Below are 15,750 nucleotides of genomic sequence, written 5' to 3'. Positions count from 1 at the left end.
AAATGTTGTAAGCTTGAACAGGTTTGCTTGTTGTGTGAGGAGGTCACCCACATGTGCATGCAGCCTGAATGCTGTTGCTGAGATGGAAATACTTTAATTGGAGAAACATTTATGGTCATTTGTTGCTAAACAAACTAAATTGAACCATGTGTGACAATATTTACTCCTCAGCTCTGTGTTATATAGTTACATCCAGGGGCAGAGAATGAGCAATGATTTGAACAGCTCCAATCTATAGTTAGTGTTGAATATTCCAGTCTATGTTTGACCAGTCTGTAGGCTATAATGAGTTGTTCGGTATCACTATAAAACACAGCTCATACTGAAGATGACTCAGACTTTATCAGATCCGTTCAAGACTTTAAAAGGTATTTTCAAAAGGACCAGTTAATTTCCAGCAACTTGCTGAGTACTATCTGGAACATACCAGTTACTGTCATGAAAATTTCATGAAACCTTCCAGGTACTTTCACTTGATACTTCATACTTTTCTGGAATTTACCAGGACCTTTCCAGAACTTACTATTAGTTTTTCAGTAACTGAATTCACTAAGTGCAACACATTATATCTATTAATCACACACAGACTATTTCTTTTGTTAAGATGATTTTCCACTTATAGCTAATGAACACAAGACACATAAGATTAAAATCATGCATCAGACTTAATGAAAAGCATGTCTAGTACCTAATTGAAGGTTCTTATTGTGAAAAGGTACTTTTAATCTGACAAATGAGCCTCATCTGAACACATATTCTAATTTTTTGAATATGACTTGCTAAACTACTTGCTAAGTTCCATAAAGGTTTCTGGGACAGCATCTGTGACCAAGACAGCAAGTCTTTGTGATGTATCAAGAGCCACGGTATCCAGGGTAATGTCAGCATACCACCAAGAAGGACGAACCACATCCAACAGGATTAACTGTGGACGCAAGAGGAAACTGTCTGAAAGGGATGTTCGGGTGCTAACCCGGATTGTATCCAAAAAACATAAAACCACGGCTGCCCAAATCACGGTAGAATTAAATGTGCACCTCAACTCTCATGTTTCCACCAGAACTGTCCGTCGGGAGCTCCACAGGGTCAATATACACGGCCGGGCTGCTATAGCCAAACCTTTGGTCACTCATGCCAATGCCAAATGCGGTTTCAATGATGCAAGGACTGCAAATCTTGGGCTGTGGACAATGTAAAACATGTATTGTTCTCTGATGAGTCCACCTTTACTGTTTTCCCCACATCCGGGAGAGTTACGGTGCGGAGAAGCCCCAAAGAAGCGTAAAACCCAGACTGTTGCATACCCACAGTGAAGCATGGGGGTGGATCAGTGATGGTTTGGGCTGCCATATCATGGCATTCCCTTGGCCCAATACTTGTGCTAGATGGGCGCGTCACTGCCAAGGACTACCGAACCATTCTTGAGGACCATGTGCATCCAATGGTTCAAACATTGTATCCTGAAGGCAGTGCCGTGTATCAGGATGACAATGCACCAATACACACAGCAAGACTGGTGAAAGATTGGTTTGATGAACATGAAAGTGAAGTTGAACATCTCCCATGGCCTGCACAGTCACCAGATCTAAATATTATTGAGCCACTTTGGGGTGTTTTGGAGGAAGGAGCAAGTCAGGAAACGTTTTCCTCCATCAGTATCACATAGTGACCTGGCCACTATCCTGCAAGAAGAATGGCTTAAAATCCCTCTGACCACTGTGTAGGACTTGTATATGTCATTCCCAAGACGAATTGATGCTGTATTGGCCGCAAAAGGAGGCCCTACACCATACTAATAAATTATTGTGGTCTAAAACCAGGTGTTTCAGTTTCATTGTCCAACCCCTGTACATGGTAAGGTTCAGAAAAGTTGGGTAAAGTAACATCTCAGTTCCAGGAACTATATTTTATAGTAGTACCATGTTGTTTGTCCTAATCTCAACCTATTTTGATCAAATGTGAGAATCATTATGTAAACAAACCTGTAAAACACGGGTTTTACTTTAGGCTCAGCTCTTTCTTCATCACAACAGACCAGAGCAGCACCCACGTTACTGCAGAGGAGGTCCCAATCTGCCTATCCATCTCCTGCTCCATCCTACCATGTGGTGTTTTGTAGTATAAGATATTAACAGAAACAGAACAGAACAAAACAGCTCTTGCTGTGAGCAAGAGAGACAAGCAAAACAGCAAACTGAATTTTGTTTTTCTATTCACTATAACTAAATTAATGCTTTTTCACTAGATGTTTTTATAGCATCTGTGGTGTGCAGAAAGTCAAATCAACGTAAAACATTTTGACTACTTTGCCTTATTTTTGGTCTGAAAAAACTGAAGTAAGGAAGCTTTTTGAAACATATGAAGCACCATCTCTTCCTAATTTAAAAAGAGTTTGGAAAATATTAATTTATCAGCTCGAAACAACAGAAAATATTACTTGCACCTTCATGACTTCCTTGATTGTCTGATACAGACATTTAAACAATGACTTCGCAAGTTTTAAACTTAGCACAGATAAACGACTGAGTCACCACAGTCTCTGATCCCCTGATTATGTTACAATCAATGACCAGCATGGAAGGCGACAACTTGAATTACTTATGCAGATGAGGTAGTTTGATACTATGAAAGTTCCAGTCCAAGGTCAAGGGCTTGGAGAGAACTACATCCTAGAAAAGTACTGCTGTCACTGTCAGTCTGAGCCGTTTCTCATCTGCATATCTCACAGTTATGCTTGACTGATTTCTCTGTCACATGCACTGAAAAAAAAAAACCCATACTTCTTTTTCTAATTTAGAATGCCAGTCATGTTATTCGCTGGTCAGTTTGGAAATTAATAAACACGAGGAGAAGATAGTCACAGAAGCCAGCCTACTTTTCTTTATTTAGTTTTTGCAAGTAATTCCCCACTGTTGTTCCACGGTTTGGCTTCCTCTAACTTTTTAACACAATTACCTCTAATGCAAACATGGCACTCTCCTATGGGAAGTGGTTTCGAGTCATATACATTGTTACTTGCTCACAAACCGCTGCCTTGTGTTGAATTAATTCAGCACTTGGCAGGCAACGGTATCTCACAGAAGGTTCGAGGACTAAACCTGGAGTTCTGCAGTGTTGAATACATATTTGTGATGGAAAAAAAATTGGCAGATCTGAGCAGCATCTCTTCCAATTCGATATTTATGTGCCAGAGTAAAAAGAATTCCCAAGTTATTTAGGATTGCATGCATGCACCAGCTGTAGTTTAGGGGAATGAACAAAAGATACCTGAGTTAATACCTTTAAACTTGAGAACACACTTGTGATATTTGCATACCTTAGTATGTATTATGCAATTGCAATGGTGGAGAGCTAGTGCATATTTCAAAGCAAAGGTGGGATTTCTCTGTGTATCTTTAATGTGCTGAAACATATCAGTCAAATATAAAATATCAGTAAAGTCCAGATGAGATGCTTACATACACCCATACATTCATACATTTGTGTGTATGAATATCATAATTTATGACTTTAAAAGATTCTATTCAACCATATTTTTTCTAAGATGGAATGGTAGATTTAAAAAAACAAGATCACTTTCTGTAATTCATACAGCATTAAAACAGTACATAAAGGCTTAGGTATAAACATTATAGCAAGCTGTACAGAAACTAGGCGACAGTATTATCTTGTGGGGCTGTTTCACTGCCAGTGGGACTGGCTCATTGCACAACATGAATGGAATAAATAGGGAATACTACCTCCATTTTATTTAGCTTCACCTCAAATTAACAGCTAAATGGTAAAACCTTAAGACTGCTAAATGTTCCAACAGGAGAATGAACCCAAAGACACCCCCAAACTGACTTCGGAATAGACAAAGTGTCTGGAATTCTCTTCTTAAAGCCCCAACCTGAAATATTTTAAATGTTTAGGACTATGATTGAAAGCTGACTCTTGTGTCAGAATATCACCAACTTAAATTTAAATTCCAACAAGATCCGTTGCCAGAACCTTGTTAATAGCTTTAAAGCAGCATGTGGCCGTGGTGGAACTTGATAAAAAAAAAAACTGTTATCCAAATTTCAGCTGGGGTGTGTGTATATATCATAATTTTGACCCTCTGTGGGTTAGAGAAAATCCACTATGGCATGGATTTTATGGGCCCAAATTCTTTTTTTAAAATTAAGTTCAGTTTTTGGTTGTATAGTCATTGCACCTGAGAAAAAGCCCCTTTGAAATACATCTTTAAAAGGCCAAAATAATATGACATTCGTTCTTGTTATGTGTATAAACTTCTAGCAGCTGTGTATATTCTCTAAACATTGTGTTTTTTCAGATTTACTTATATCTGTAATGTCTCAGACATTAGGAGAGGGCAGTTCAGGTTCAGGTTGGAGGGAAGTTCCTGCCTCAAGTGGAGGAGTTTAAGTATCTCGGGGTTTTGTTCACGAGTGAGGGAAGAATGGACTGGGAGATCGACAGACGGATCGGTGCGGCTGCCGCAGTAATGGGTTCGCTGTGTAAGTCCGTTGTGGTTAAGAGAGAGCTGAGCCGAAAAACGAAGTTCTCGATTTACCGGTCGGTCTACGTTCCTACCCTCACCTATGGCCATGCACTTTGGGTCATGACCGAAAGAACGAGATCCCGGATACAAGCGGCTGAAATGAGCTTCCTCCGTAGGGTGGCCGGGCACTCCCTTAGAGATAGGGTGAGGAGCTCGGCCATCCGGGAGGGGCTCGGAGTAGAGCCGTTGCTCCTCCACATCAAGAGGAGCCAGTTGAGGTGGCTCAAGCATCTATACCGGATGCCTCCTGGACGCCTTCCCCGGGAGGTGTTCCAGGTATGTCCCACCGGGAAGAGGCCCAGGGGACGGCTCAGGACACGCTGGAGGGACTATGTCTCTCGGCTGGCCTGGGAACGCCTTGGGCTCCCCCCGGAGGAACTGGAGGAGGTGTCTGGGGAGAGGGATGTCTGGGTGTCTCTGCCGAGTCTGCTGCCCCCACGACCCGGTCCCGGATGAAGCGGAAGACGATGAGTACGAGTATAAGTCTCAGACAGTAGGCCTTCCAGTAGTTTAAATCATTAAACTATTTATCACATCAGCCTCATCAAAGATTAACACTATCCTCGCAGTTCATTACAAGATGCCCTGCTTTTTATTTCATAAAGCAATTCATCCATAATGCATGTGTATACTGCAGTGTTCAGGATGCCCGCGAGACTGGAGAAACACAGTGGAATTCCAAACACTTACACCAAGGAGGGGGGCAAAGTTAGTGCATTTGTTTTGATTATGTCTGCATTTCACAGTGTTCCCAATTGTGATAGACCATGGAGTAATTACTTTACATGGAAAAGATCAGACCAATTGTGCGAACCAGGGAAGGTACGATGGGAGAGGCAGGCTAAGATTTATACTAGCATTAGATTGGCAAGGCAAAATGAGCTTCATCTGCGGCCATGAGGAGGCTGTTGCACCGAGTGGATCTTGATGCAGCGGACTACATAGGTGCTTTATCAGAAGTGGCAGTTTGAATCAGGCTCATCAGGCCACTCTCTGATTGAATCTTCTCTCATAGCTTGTTATTTCTGACGGACCGAGGAACTCTTTTCTGACTGATTCTGTTTTCCTGGAATCGGTCTCCTCCACTCATCCAGAAGGGATGAGCAACTCAGCCTATTTTATCTGCAAAGAAATGCCTTTGGGGAATCCAGACAATATCAGCTGCTGCTTAAAATAAATCAGAGAGCACTGACGAATGTCATAGCTGAACAGGAGGAGGCCCAGCCAAAGGTATGTGCCAGGGTAACCATACCTGCTAACAAGTGAACAATGATACTATTAAGCTAGGTAACAACAGGGTTGTTGGCATGGTGAGATTCCTTACACAGTGAAGTAGTCTGCAGTGACAAAAGTAGCTAAAAAGATAACTATACAGAGAAAGTTTAAACCAGCATATGCATGATCATAGTTCAAGTCACTGTAATTAATGCCTGAGGCTGCTTGTTTTCTGGGTGCATCAGGAAATGACACTTTACACCCTCTACAAGCATGGTAATGAATGCCTTTGCTGGCATATGGGCGTGACTTGGGTCATTGTCTTACGCATAGACTCCATAAATAGCCAAATATTGCTTTCTAACAGTGCTGACCTATCGTTTCTTTTTGAAACAAAGAAGAATTGATGCTTCCTTCTCTAAGTGGTCATTTTACGGGGAGGTGTTTGAATCAATAGTTAATCTTTAGGAATATTGTGGATTCCAGTCACCCATATTGGGCCAAGAAGGAAGCCAGTGAGTTATAACTTTAAGATCCGTATTGCCTCAATACACGGATGTCTGTGAAATAAGAGATAATAGTGGAATCTAATATAATCTAATGGAACACCAGAAGTAGAGGTTTAAGGTGAATGCAATTTGCTAAAGAGCACACCTATACAGCAATAATTAACAGCTAAGCAAGTTCTTTGTCTAAAAAAGTAAAATAAAAATTAAAAACAGTGAAGATAAATGAAAGGAAGGAAAGCAACCTATTCAATGGTTACAAAATATCTGAAAATGTTGGGGTGCATATGAATTCTGCTCCTTGTGAATCTATCAATAAGACAACATTATGTATGCGCTATATGGAAATATTTGTGGTGGAAAACTAATGCTGCTTATCACCCTGAACACATAATCATCATGAAACATGGTGTTGACAGTATCATTCTATGGGGATGCTTTTGTTTAGCAAGGACAGGTAAGAGTCAGGGTGGATTTAAAAGATGGATGGAGCTAAACACAAAGCAATCCTAGAGGAAACTCCCACTGAATGTGCTAGAGGGATGTTTGGGTTCTTGGATAGACGGACGGACGGATGTAAACGGACTTAATAACTGTTTCTTTAAAAATGAGTGGGATGCCAACTCCAGTAGAATACATGAATCATTTTAACTGAATATATTTTGACATATTTACAAGAAGACCAAAGCCATGTTTTATCAGTGTTTGGAGGTGTAAAGACTGTTTGGCTTATTTATGCCAGTAGCTGCTAATCTATTTGGAAATGTTGAAAGAGATCTGAAATTAGTGAGATATTCTATCCACCAGGTGGCCCCAGAGGAGAATATTTCTAGGATTCATCAGCAGTTGCCAATAAACTGTTGAGTTCAGATAATTAATAACTTATTTTCTTTTCAAAACTTTTGACAGCATCCTAACCTGTTTGGAAACAAGATGGGGTGTTATGTGTAATGTAAATCATACTATGTGAATGAAGAACGATTACTCACTTATACCTTTTTAATTATGGTCAAGTTATTTGCACACGAGCACTCCTTTACATGCTAATACAAAGTTTTGGATGCTTGATGTTTATATGTGAGGTTCCACTGGTTTTATATACCGTAATAGTTTATTTTTAATAGAAAAGTTGACTTCCCTACTTTTGCTTATTAAGAGATCACTCTTTAAGGTTGGGAGGGGGAGAGAAAAATGTCATTCCCTTTGATGACGTTGATGACGAAGAAAACCCGGTTGCGTCAGAAAGTGCATCCGGCGTAAAAACTCTGTGTGCAAGTTGTAATGACTTGCTGTGGCGATCCCTGAATAAGAGAACGGCCGAGGAGGACTTACTAATTTAAAACCGGTCCTATATGTGGAACAGTTTCAGTTGGATGTGTGTGGGTGGAAAATGTACTGTTCTTTCTTTCTGGCAGCAAGTATGAGAAAGAAGCTGCAGAAAAGAAGTTGGAGAAGAGTCGTGCAGGTTGTGCAGGATAAAGGTGCTTGTACGTTTGTTTGTCCCAAGAGGCGGCTTATTTGGAGGAAGGGTCAGAGCATTCAGCAGGAGACGTCCTTAACAATGCTTTAAACCAGTGAATCAGAAATGACTAACAAAACAACATAATGAAGGAACTGCAAAGAGAGAAAGGACTGTGCTTCTGATTAAATTTTTATTTAGCGGTGATGAAAACAAACCCATCCCTAGCTAACAATATTTATTAATGTCCTATAACTCTTGAAAGTTTGAAACCTGAAAAATTAAAAGTCCTTCATTATTGATTAATTTAATATATTAAGTGAAATTATTTGATTGATATTCATAAATCCCTTCTTTGAACCCATTTAATAAAGGTGCTCTTTGCAATCAAGCATTATTGGAATAATAATTATGTTGCACTAGCATCTCTAATGAGTAGTTATTAAAAAGGAGAATTCAGCTGCTCCTTATAGTACCCGCTGCCAGCCGCAGCTAATTTTCCAGGATGCTGATATGAATGAGGAATAGTTCTGTAGATGTATAGAGGGGGTTGTTTGGGTTAATTAGAGGGAGTGTGGCTTCCTGTGGTGTCTGGAACCTCTGCTGCCTTTCTCCTAGCCCAGTGTGATATAAAGATAGACTGTCTGCTCAGGCTGTAGGCAACACCGACGCTCTACTGACAGACAACTTGTGGTCAGCAGGTAAAGCTCTGGTGTGTGGTGGTGGTCATGTGAAAATGTGGGACAGGTTTTATTTTGGCATCTCATTGAACATTAATTTCACTGAGTTTAGTGTCGATTCATCAGTGTCCAACAGAGGATGAATAATATCCTATGTGTGAACAGCAGGACAACATCTTGGGCGAGATTGGAATCTTACAGTACTAATCTGTACAACGTTTAATTCAGGCAGAGTGTGATCCATGGCCTTCTCACTGCAGTGTAATTAAAATATTTCAGTCATTTTGCAAATAATTACAGGGTTAACTATAATTTAGGAGAAATTAAATGCCAATATTATGATAAAATAATACTATCACACTTGTCTCCTGGATAGCTGACTGTGAAGTGATTTTCTGTGACATTATTTTCAGGAGTCCATCCATCCCTCCATTTTCTATACCCACTTCTTCCGTACAGGGTTGTGGGGGAGCTAGTGCCTGTCTACAGCAGGCTACGGGCCAGAGGCTGGGTACATCCTGGACAGGTCAGCAGCCATTTTAAGGAGTATTGACCATTATTAGGTTTGTCAGGATTTTCTCAGCTGTGTTTCTATGAGAAATTGCATTGGCGGGAGGCTGCTGACTGTATTATCATGATTTGTAGATTGTGAATTTGTCGAAATAACAGCAAACACCTATAAATACAGGAAACCATAGCATAGTGTCCTTTTTAATATTGCAAATCTTCCTGTTTAGAATGGGAAGCAGAAAACCTATAAACATTATCTACTGCATAATAAGGGGTGAAAAATGAATTACAAAGGTATTACAAAAGATATTAAAAAAACACTTTTTAATCTTCAACATAAAATAACTTCCTGGTAGATTTATTCAGAAATTCTAATTAATTGCATGTTAATCTATTTATAAATTGTCCATTAATTTATATTTATTTTAGTATGATTTTAATTTTCAAAGAAATCAAATATTAAATATTTATTTATAAATTTAAGCACAAAAGAGACATTTGAATTCATATTCAACACAATTAAGCAATGCAATTACTAGATGGTATGCATCCAATGAGAACATTTTCATTTAATTAGAGACTCAAGACTTGACTTGGACTTGGGATGAAAGACACAACTTGGATTGGACTTTAGATGAAAGACTTGTGACAAGACTTGGAACAAAATTATAAAGAGTTGGACTGGGGAAAACAGTTAAGATTTGCACTTTGGAAGAATAATTGAAGACTTGGGCTTGGGACATAAAACTTGGAACTTGACTTGGACTTGTGATGAAAAACATGAGACAGCAGATTAAAGTATGTAAGATGAAAGACTTGGCCTTGCAGTACAAAACACAAGATTTGACTTGGACTTCTGACAAAAGGCTTAAGATTTGGACTTGAGACAAAAGATTTAAAACTTAGTTTGGCAACAAGAGACTTGAGATTTGACTGGGACTTGCCCCATAAAGACTTGAGACTTGGCCTGGGCATGGATAAATTACTTGTGAATGGTCCTCTCTCAAGTTTATATTTTCTGCCCATGGCATTTAAAATTATTTTAGATTAAAAAGGGTTTATTGAAAGAATGGCCAAAATCCTTGAGTTTTTAATTTAACAGTTTGAGCAAAATTTCAGGATTCTTGAAGGACTGTGATTCATATTTTTTAAAACAATGTACATCATTGAAACCACATTTTCACATCAGTTTATTTTCACCTCTCTAACCCCCTGCCTGACTGTGCTTTTTATGTTTGTCCCTCAGTATGATTATGATGGTGCACCTTTAAGAGTGCCTGAAGGACATATACAAGTAAAACATGCAAACCCCGCAAGCATAAAAGTGCCTGGAGTTGAGATCGAAATCTAAACTGTCTTTCTGTGCAGCTGCAGTAAACCACAACAAACTGATGCTGTATCCTAGTCACAAGACTCAGTGAGGCCATATTTCTTCATTCTAACCTGTGCCGTGTAACATTCCACAGCTCTAACAGCGTTCGATGGACATACTCCTGGTTAGGTTGGTTGCCAGATAACATGGCTGCCATTTGTCAAGTGAAAAGCTGCAACGATATCCATCGAAGACTGAATAAAGCTATAAGATCCATGAATCTGTAACAGCAGCTCCTTCCAGGTGGTGCTGTGCAGAGAGAGGAGCAGGTTGGGGGATATTGGATGAGACAGAAAACTCGTCTGCCTGCCTGGCTGTAGCCGTTGGACTTGGCAGCTCTTTGCCAGGGAAATGCTGACAGGCAGGCGCGCCTGTCACAGCACATAAGTGCCTCCTCGCACAACACAAGGCCCTATAGGGCATGTCGACTGTTCTGTGTTCAGGACCGTCTCACTCTCAAGCCAACAATTGAAGTGTGAAGCGAGGGGCATGTGTCATCACCTTTGTATGGATGAAAGACTCTGTAAGGTGAGAGAAAGGCCAGTGGTGATATCATAGAAATGCACAGTGCATGTTGGCAACTACACTCATCACAGAAGCTTAATTAGAGGAACAGCTTCTGGGGCCAAAATGCACACAAGGCAGAGTTTTCTGCAAGCAGAGAATTTATAATTACACTCGGTCAATAAAAGCAATATAAGTACACAGATTTCAGCAAAAAAAAAATTTCATGCATACTTCACAAACTGCTGATCCTCTTTTAATATAATATATGGACAGATGCAGAGTGAGGGTCGTCCTGCTTACCGTCTCTGGGACTTTGAAGCTTCAGTGAGAATTAATTTTACATACTCAAAGCATCAGTCATGGAAGGACAATGACTAATGTACCCGAAATAACCTGAATGTTATCAGCAGCGAACCTCATGTTACACTTTGTTAGCTTGCAGGTCACACTGGCAAGATGGATGAGCTTTACACACAGTTCTCAGGTGATATGTTGCACTCAAAAACTTGTGACATGCCAGTCTCCTGCAAGATATCTGACTTTTCCCTTTTCGGTGGTCATCCCTGCTAACTTCGTCTTCCAGATCATTTACTTGTGACATAATTATAATTTATAACCTTATTGCTATGAAGGATGTATATATATATATATATATATATATATAGATATAGATAGATAGATATAGAACAGTAACAGTTGTGTTACTTAGTTTCTTATTTTGTGCACACTCTATATGTTTGTGTTTAATTATTAGTTAAAAAGGTAATTAAAACATTTCACGAAATATATAGCCCCACTCAAATGTTTTATTGAATAGGCATAAAGAAGACACCATTGCTTTTTCTTCTAAAAAATTTGAAAATGTGGTTAAAAAGTGAAAGGTTAAAAAATCTAGACATATAGTGTGATGATGTCTAAATGAGGTAGAAAGATAGTTGGGCTTGATCAAATAAGCAAAGAAAACCTGGCTGGTCTTGATTGCAAAGATAATGACCGTCCAATCTTAAATAGCCATAAAGTTGAACTCTATGACTTTGAAAATTTACATTATATGACACAACATGACAATGCAACACACCCACCGCCCTCAACAATTACTGGCACACTTTGTAAACGTGTCAAAAGCTCTAGAATGAAGCCGTCTTTGTTTGCAGCAGCATATTCAAAGATTTTTTAACTACCTCCCCATCTTCCTCACTGTGTGTGGTGGCAAGTAGGTGTTGCACCTAACTTTTCAGCAACATAAAATCCAGGTGGATCTGGTCTCAAATAATGTGGAAAAGCACATCAAGCCCCTTTTGGTGGAGGATCTGTGATGCTGTGGGCCTGTTTCTCTTCCAAAGACACTGGGAACTTTGTTAGGTTATAAAGACTCCTTGACACACCAGAAAGCTGCAAATGAGTGAACGGTCATGACCTTTAGGATAGGCCAAAGAGCATCTCTTCATGAACTCTTTGAAATACTGGATATTTTAATAAAAAATCTGGAGGACTGTACAAGAAAACTGAAATTAGTTCATCTTTTTCAGCAGCTTGATGATCCAAAATACAAAAAAGGTTCACACCATGTGCAGAGGCTATAGTCCTCCATGTGGTTGTCCTGGATTTGATTCCATGATCTCAGGTCTGCTGCATGACATGCCCTTCTGTCTCCACCTTCTAAGCTGACAATTTATTGTTCAAAGCAAAGCCACTAGTGCCAAAAAAAATGTATACATAGTTTTTTCCCTGAATTTCCTTGAAACAAATGTTTCCAAATAAAGGTTGAATAAGGCTATTGTAAGATTATACTAGTTTTGTACATCTTTACCATAGGGATTTACATTTTTACATGTTTTTAATAAACAAATTCTGAAGATTGCATGTAAAACAACCAAAAAACAACCTAAAAATAACTTTAACAAATGCACCATTTCTCCCCCATTCCCTCCCTAAACACAGTGCTGAATGCCATCTGCAGAAGCTTCAAAAAATAGCTCAAATTATTCTAAAATCCTGTCAAATTTCAAGTTATTTGCACCTGAGCTAGCCCATTTTGAAAATGTGTTTTAAGGATTTGTAAGCAATTTGGGCGTCTGCATTTTGGGGAAGGAGTACCGTCTGTAGTGTGTTCCCAGGAAGAAAAGATTACCTTACTGTGACCTTTGCTGTTGAAGCTAGGTGTTTGCATAGCTGGCCCAGTTGTTTTGACTGCCACAGTGTAAGCAGCAACTCTCTCAGCTGGTTTTCCATTGGAACGTATCTGACAACTTTTGTTTTTTAAATTAATTCTTTGACATTTGAAGTATTTATTCTGCTTTTTCATTTGATGACTACTTTCATCAGTACACAGGGAACATTTCTATTGCATATTATTTCTCCATTGACTGTCTGAAGGAAAACCATTTGACAGGTGCCTATAGAAGGCAGAAAATGGCAAATGATAAAATATTTAAGAAGCCCTGTAGAAATATATTTTAACTCTAAAAGCCAAGGTAATGGATTAGATTTTTCCCAAGGTTTTAAAGAGGTCTAGAGCATCATTCAAATTATATTTAGCACCTCCAAATCCTTCACCCTCTCTGTTTGCTGAATTTCATTGCCTTGCTATTGATCCCTCTTGACATGAATAGGAAATCAAAGTCACCTAGCTGTGAAAACTTTTCTTTTGGCCTTCGACTAGACTTGCATATCTCAGACGCATTTTCTGATGAGCTGTCTGGCTAAGTGTTTTTGGCCAGAGAAATTACAGTATCAATTGAAAGTGACTTTATAGAGTGAGGAGCAAAAGCAGACGGGAAGGTGGGATAGGAGTGGGGTAAGGAGGGGGCTGAGAAAGACAGTAAAAGACAGACAATGTGAGGGGTTCCTTTTGAGATGCAACACTTATGATAGACATGGATTGTAATAAAGGCAGGATTGCTTTTTCAGGGGAATAAGGAAAGTGCCATTTCAGTATAATAAAGACATTCATTCTGCTTCATATGCCTGAATTCTGAAAGCCTTTTCTTCCTCTTTTTGTCTTTGTTCCTCTCCACAGATGTACTACAGACTGTCAATGATTTTTCCTCCTCCAGTTGAAATTCAAAAGCAGGGAAAGTCTGCATTTCTAACTGCTCCTGTTCCTACTCAGCTCTGACAGACACATCTCTTCCACAGCTAAACTGCTGTCTTAGTTGTCCTTCTGTGTGGCGGTCTCCACTCATCAGTCCTTCCCTATGGCTTCCTTTATGGTATCATTGCTTCTGCTGGTTCTCCAGAAATATGCTACCCCATCTGAGCTTGTTAAGGCAAGCTTTGATACAACCCTGGATGCCATAGTCCTTGATCCAGTACTAGCAGCCAATGTCTCTGAGGATGCAACTTCATCCCCACCCCCAGGAACAAGCAAACGGACCCCACATAGCATAATTATTGGGGTACGAAAAGGGGGCACCAGAGCACTGTTGGAGATGCTGGACATACACCCCGAGGTCGCTGCGGCTGCCACAGAGGTGCACTTCTTTGACTGGGATGAGAACTACGCTAAGGGTCTTGAGTGGTACCGTGATCTCATGCCCTACTCTTACACTCATCAGATCACGATAGAAAAAACTCCAGGTTACTTTACGTCACCTCTCGCTCCAGAACGCATTTGTGCCATGAACTCATCAATAAAACTGCTGCTGATTTTGCGAGACCCAGCTGAGCGGGTGATCTCTGACTACACCCAGGTGTATTTCAACCGGCTGGAGAACCACAAACCAGTCCAAGCCATTGAGAACCTGCTAGTACGCAGTGGATCCCTAAATATACGCTATAAGGCTATTCAGAGGAGTCTGTATGATGTTCATATGCGCAACTGGCTGAAACACTTCCCCCTGGAGCAGATACACATAGTAGATGGGGATGCTCTGATCCATGACCCCCTGCCAGAGCTTCAGAAGGTGGAGCGTTTCCTGAACCTGGCTCCTAGGATAGTATCTTCCAACTTCTACTTCAACCACACCAAAGGGTTTTACTGCATCCGGAGCGATGGACGGGAGCGGTGTCTGCACGAGTCTAAAGGACGTCCTCACCCTTCTGTTAACAACACTGTTCTGGAGCAGCTTCGCTCCTACCTACAGGAACATAACCAGCACTTCTTCAGGATGGTGAAGCGCACCTTCAGCTGGCAATAAGAACCATTCATCACAAACTGGACTCTGTGGAGCCACTACTTGAGGACGAAGGAAACAGCACTTTACACATACATGAAGAAAATCCCTTGAGGAGCCGGTTATTGAATACCTTTGTGATTCGATTTCAGCAAAACAGTTCTATATTTACACAATGAAGATAAATAAGACAAAAAAACTGTAATTACAGTCAAAGGTTTAAAGAGCCTTCAGGTTTAAGTTATTTCTTTCTGTCCTGGAAGCATATAGTGTGTGGGATAGCAGTGGAAACGAGTTAGCGAAACTGATTAACTTTTGCCTGACTTTCATTGTTTGATATTCTTCTTGTTCTTACTAATAAACTATTGTTTTAAAACGTACAGGAAAATTGTGTTTTCTTCTGTCTTTTTATTTCCAAAGTTCCTGATCCCCTGTTATTCAGGAAGCATGAGATATTTGCAGAGGCATTACAATAAGCCTATGATTTGCTGCGGTGCAAGGTAGACATTAATGCAAGGAAATGGGTACCCTGGAGCAGCACTTTGGTTGTACAGGAATCACTAATGGCTTTGGACACTGAAGGTGGCCTGCGCCTGCAGCTACAGTCAGATCTTCATAGTCAGCATGCTCAAATCGGCAGAGCTTCTGTTGCATTCTATTACTGCGATGCTTAACAATTTGTTCAGGTGTTAAATCTGGTCATTAAATCATAAGCCTAACAGTCCTGTAAATTATTTACAAATGAAACTGTATCTGCATTGATGCTTTTTCTACATATTCTCTCTTTCCTGAATTGTACAAAGCATGCAGTTTTCCCAGAAACAGCTTGTCGCCGTCTCC

General features: G+C 40.1%; 1 protein-coding gene across 2 annotated transcripts in view; it reads left to right on the top strand.

Annotated features, from left to right (window-relative positions):
* hs3st1l1 (heparan sulfate (glucosamine) 3-O-sulfotransferase 1-like1) overlaps positions 1–15,290 on the top strand; it is a 34,358-nt gene extending 19,068 nt beyond the window's left edge. The window contains exons 1-2 of one of the 2 annotated variants that reach the window (XM_047350710.1): positions 8,832–8,932; positions 13,815–15,290. In XM_047350710.1, the coding sequence (XP_047206666.1) occupies positions 13,993–14,934 (942 nt within the window). In that variant the 5' untranslated portion in view covers positions 8,832–8,932; positions 13,815–13,992 and the 3' untranslated portion in view covers positions 14,935–15,290. Of the gene's footprint in view, positions 1–8,831; positions 8,933–13,814 lie in introns of those variants that run through there. The other variant, XM_047350709.1, reaches the window with a different exon arrangement.
* The last annotated feature ends 460 nt before the right edge of the window (positions 15,291–15,750 follow it).

Source organism: Girardinichthys multiradiatus, chromosome 22 (genome assembly GCF_021462225.1).
Source record: "Girardinichthys multiradiatus isolate DD_20200921_A chromosome 22, DD_fGirMul_XY1, whole genome shotgun sequence".
Classification (NCBI taxonomy): domain Eukaryota; kingdom Metazoa; phylum Chordata; class Actinopteri; order Cyprinodontiformes; family Goodeidae; genus Girardinichthys; species Girardinichthys multiradiatus.
Note: the sequence above shows the minus strand (reverse complement) of the source record. Positions and strands in the feature narration are given on the sequence as shown.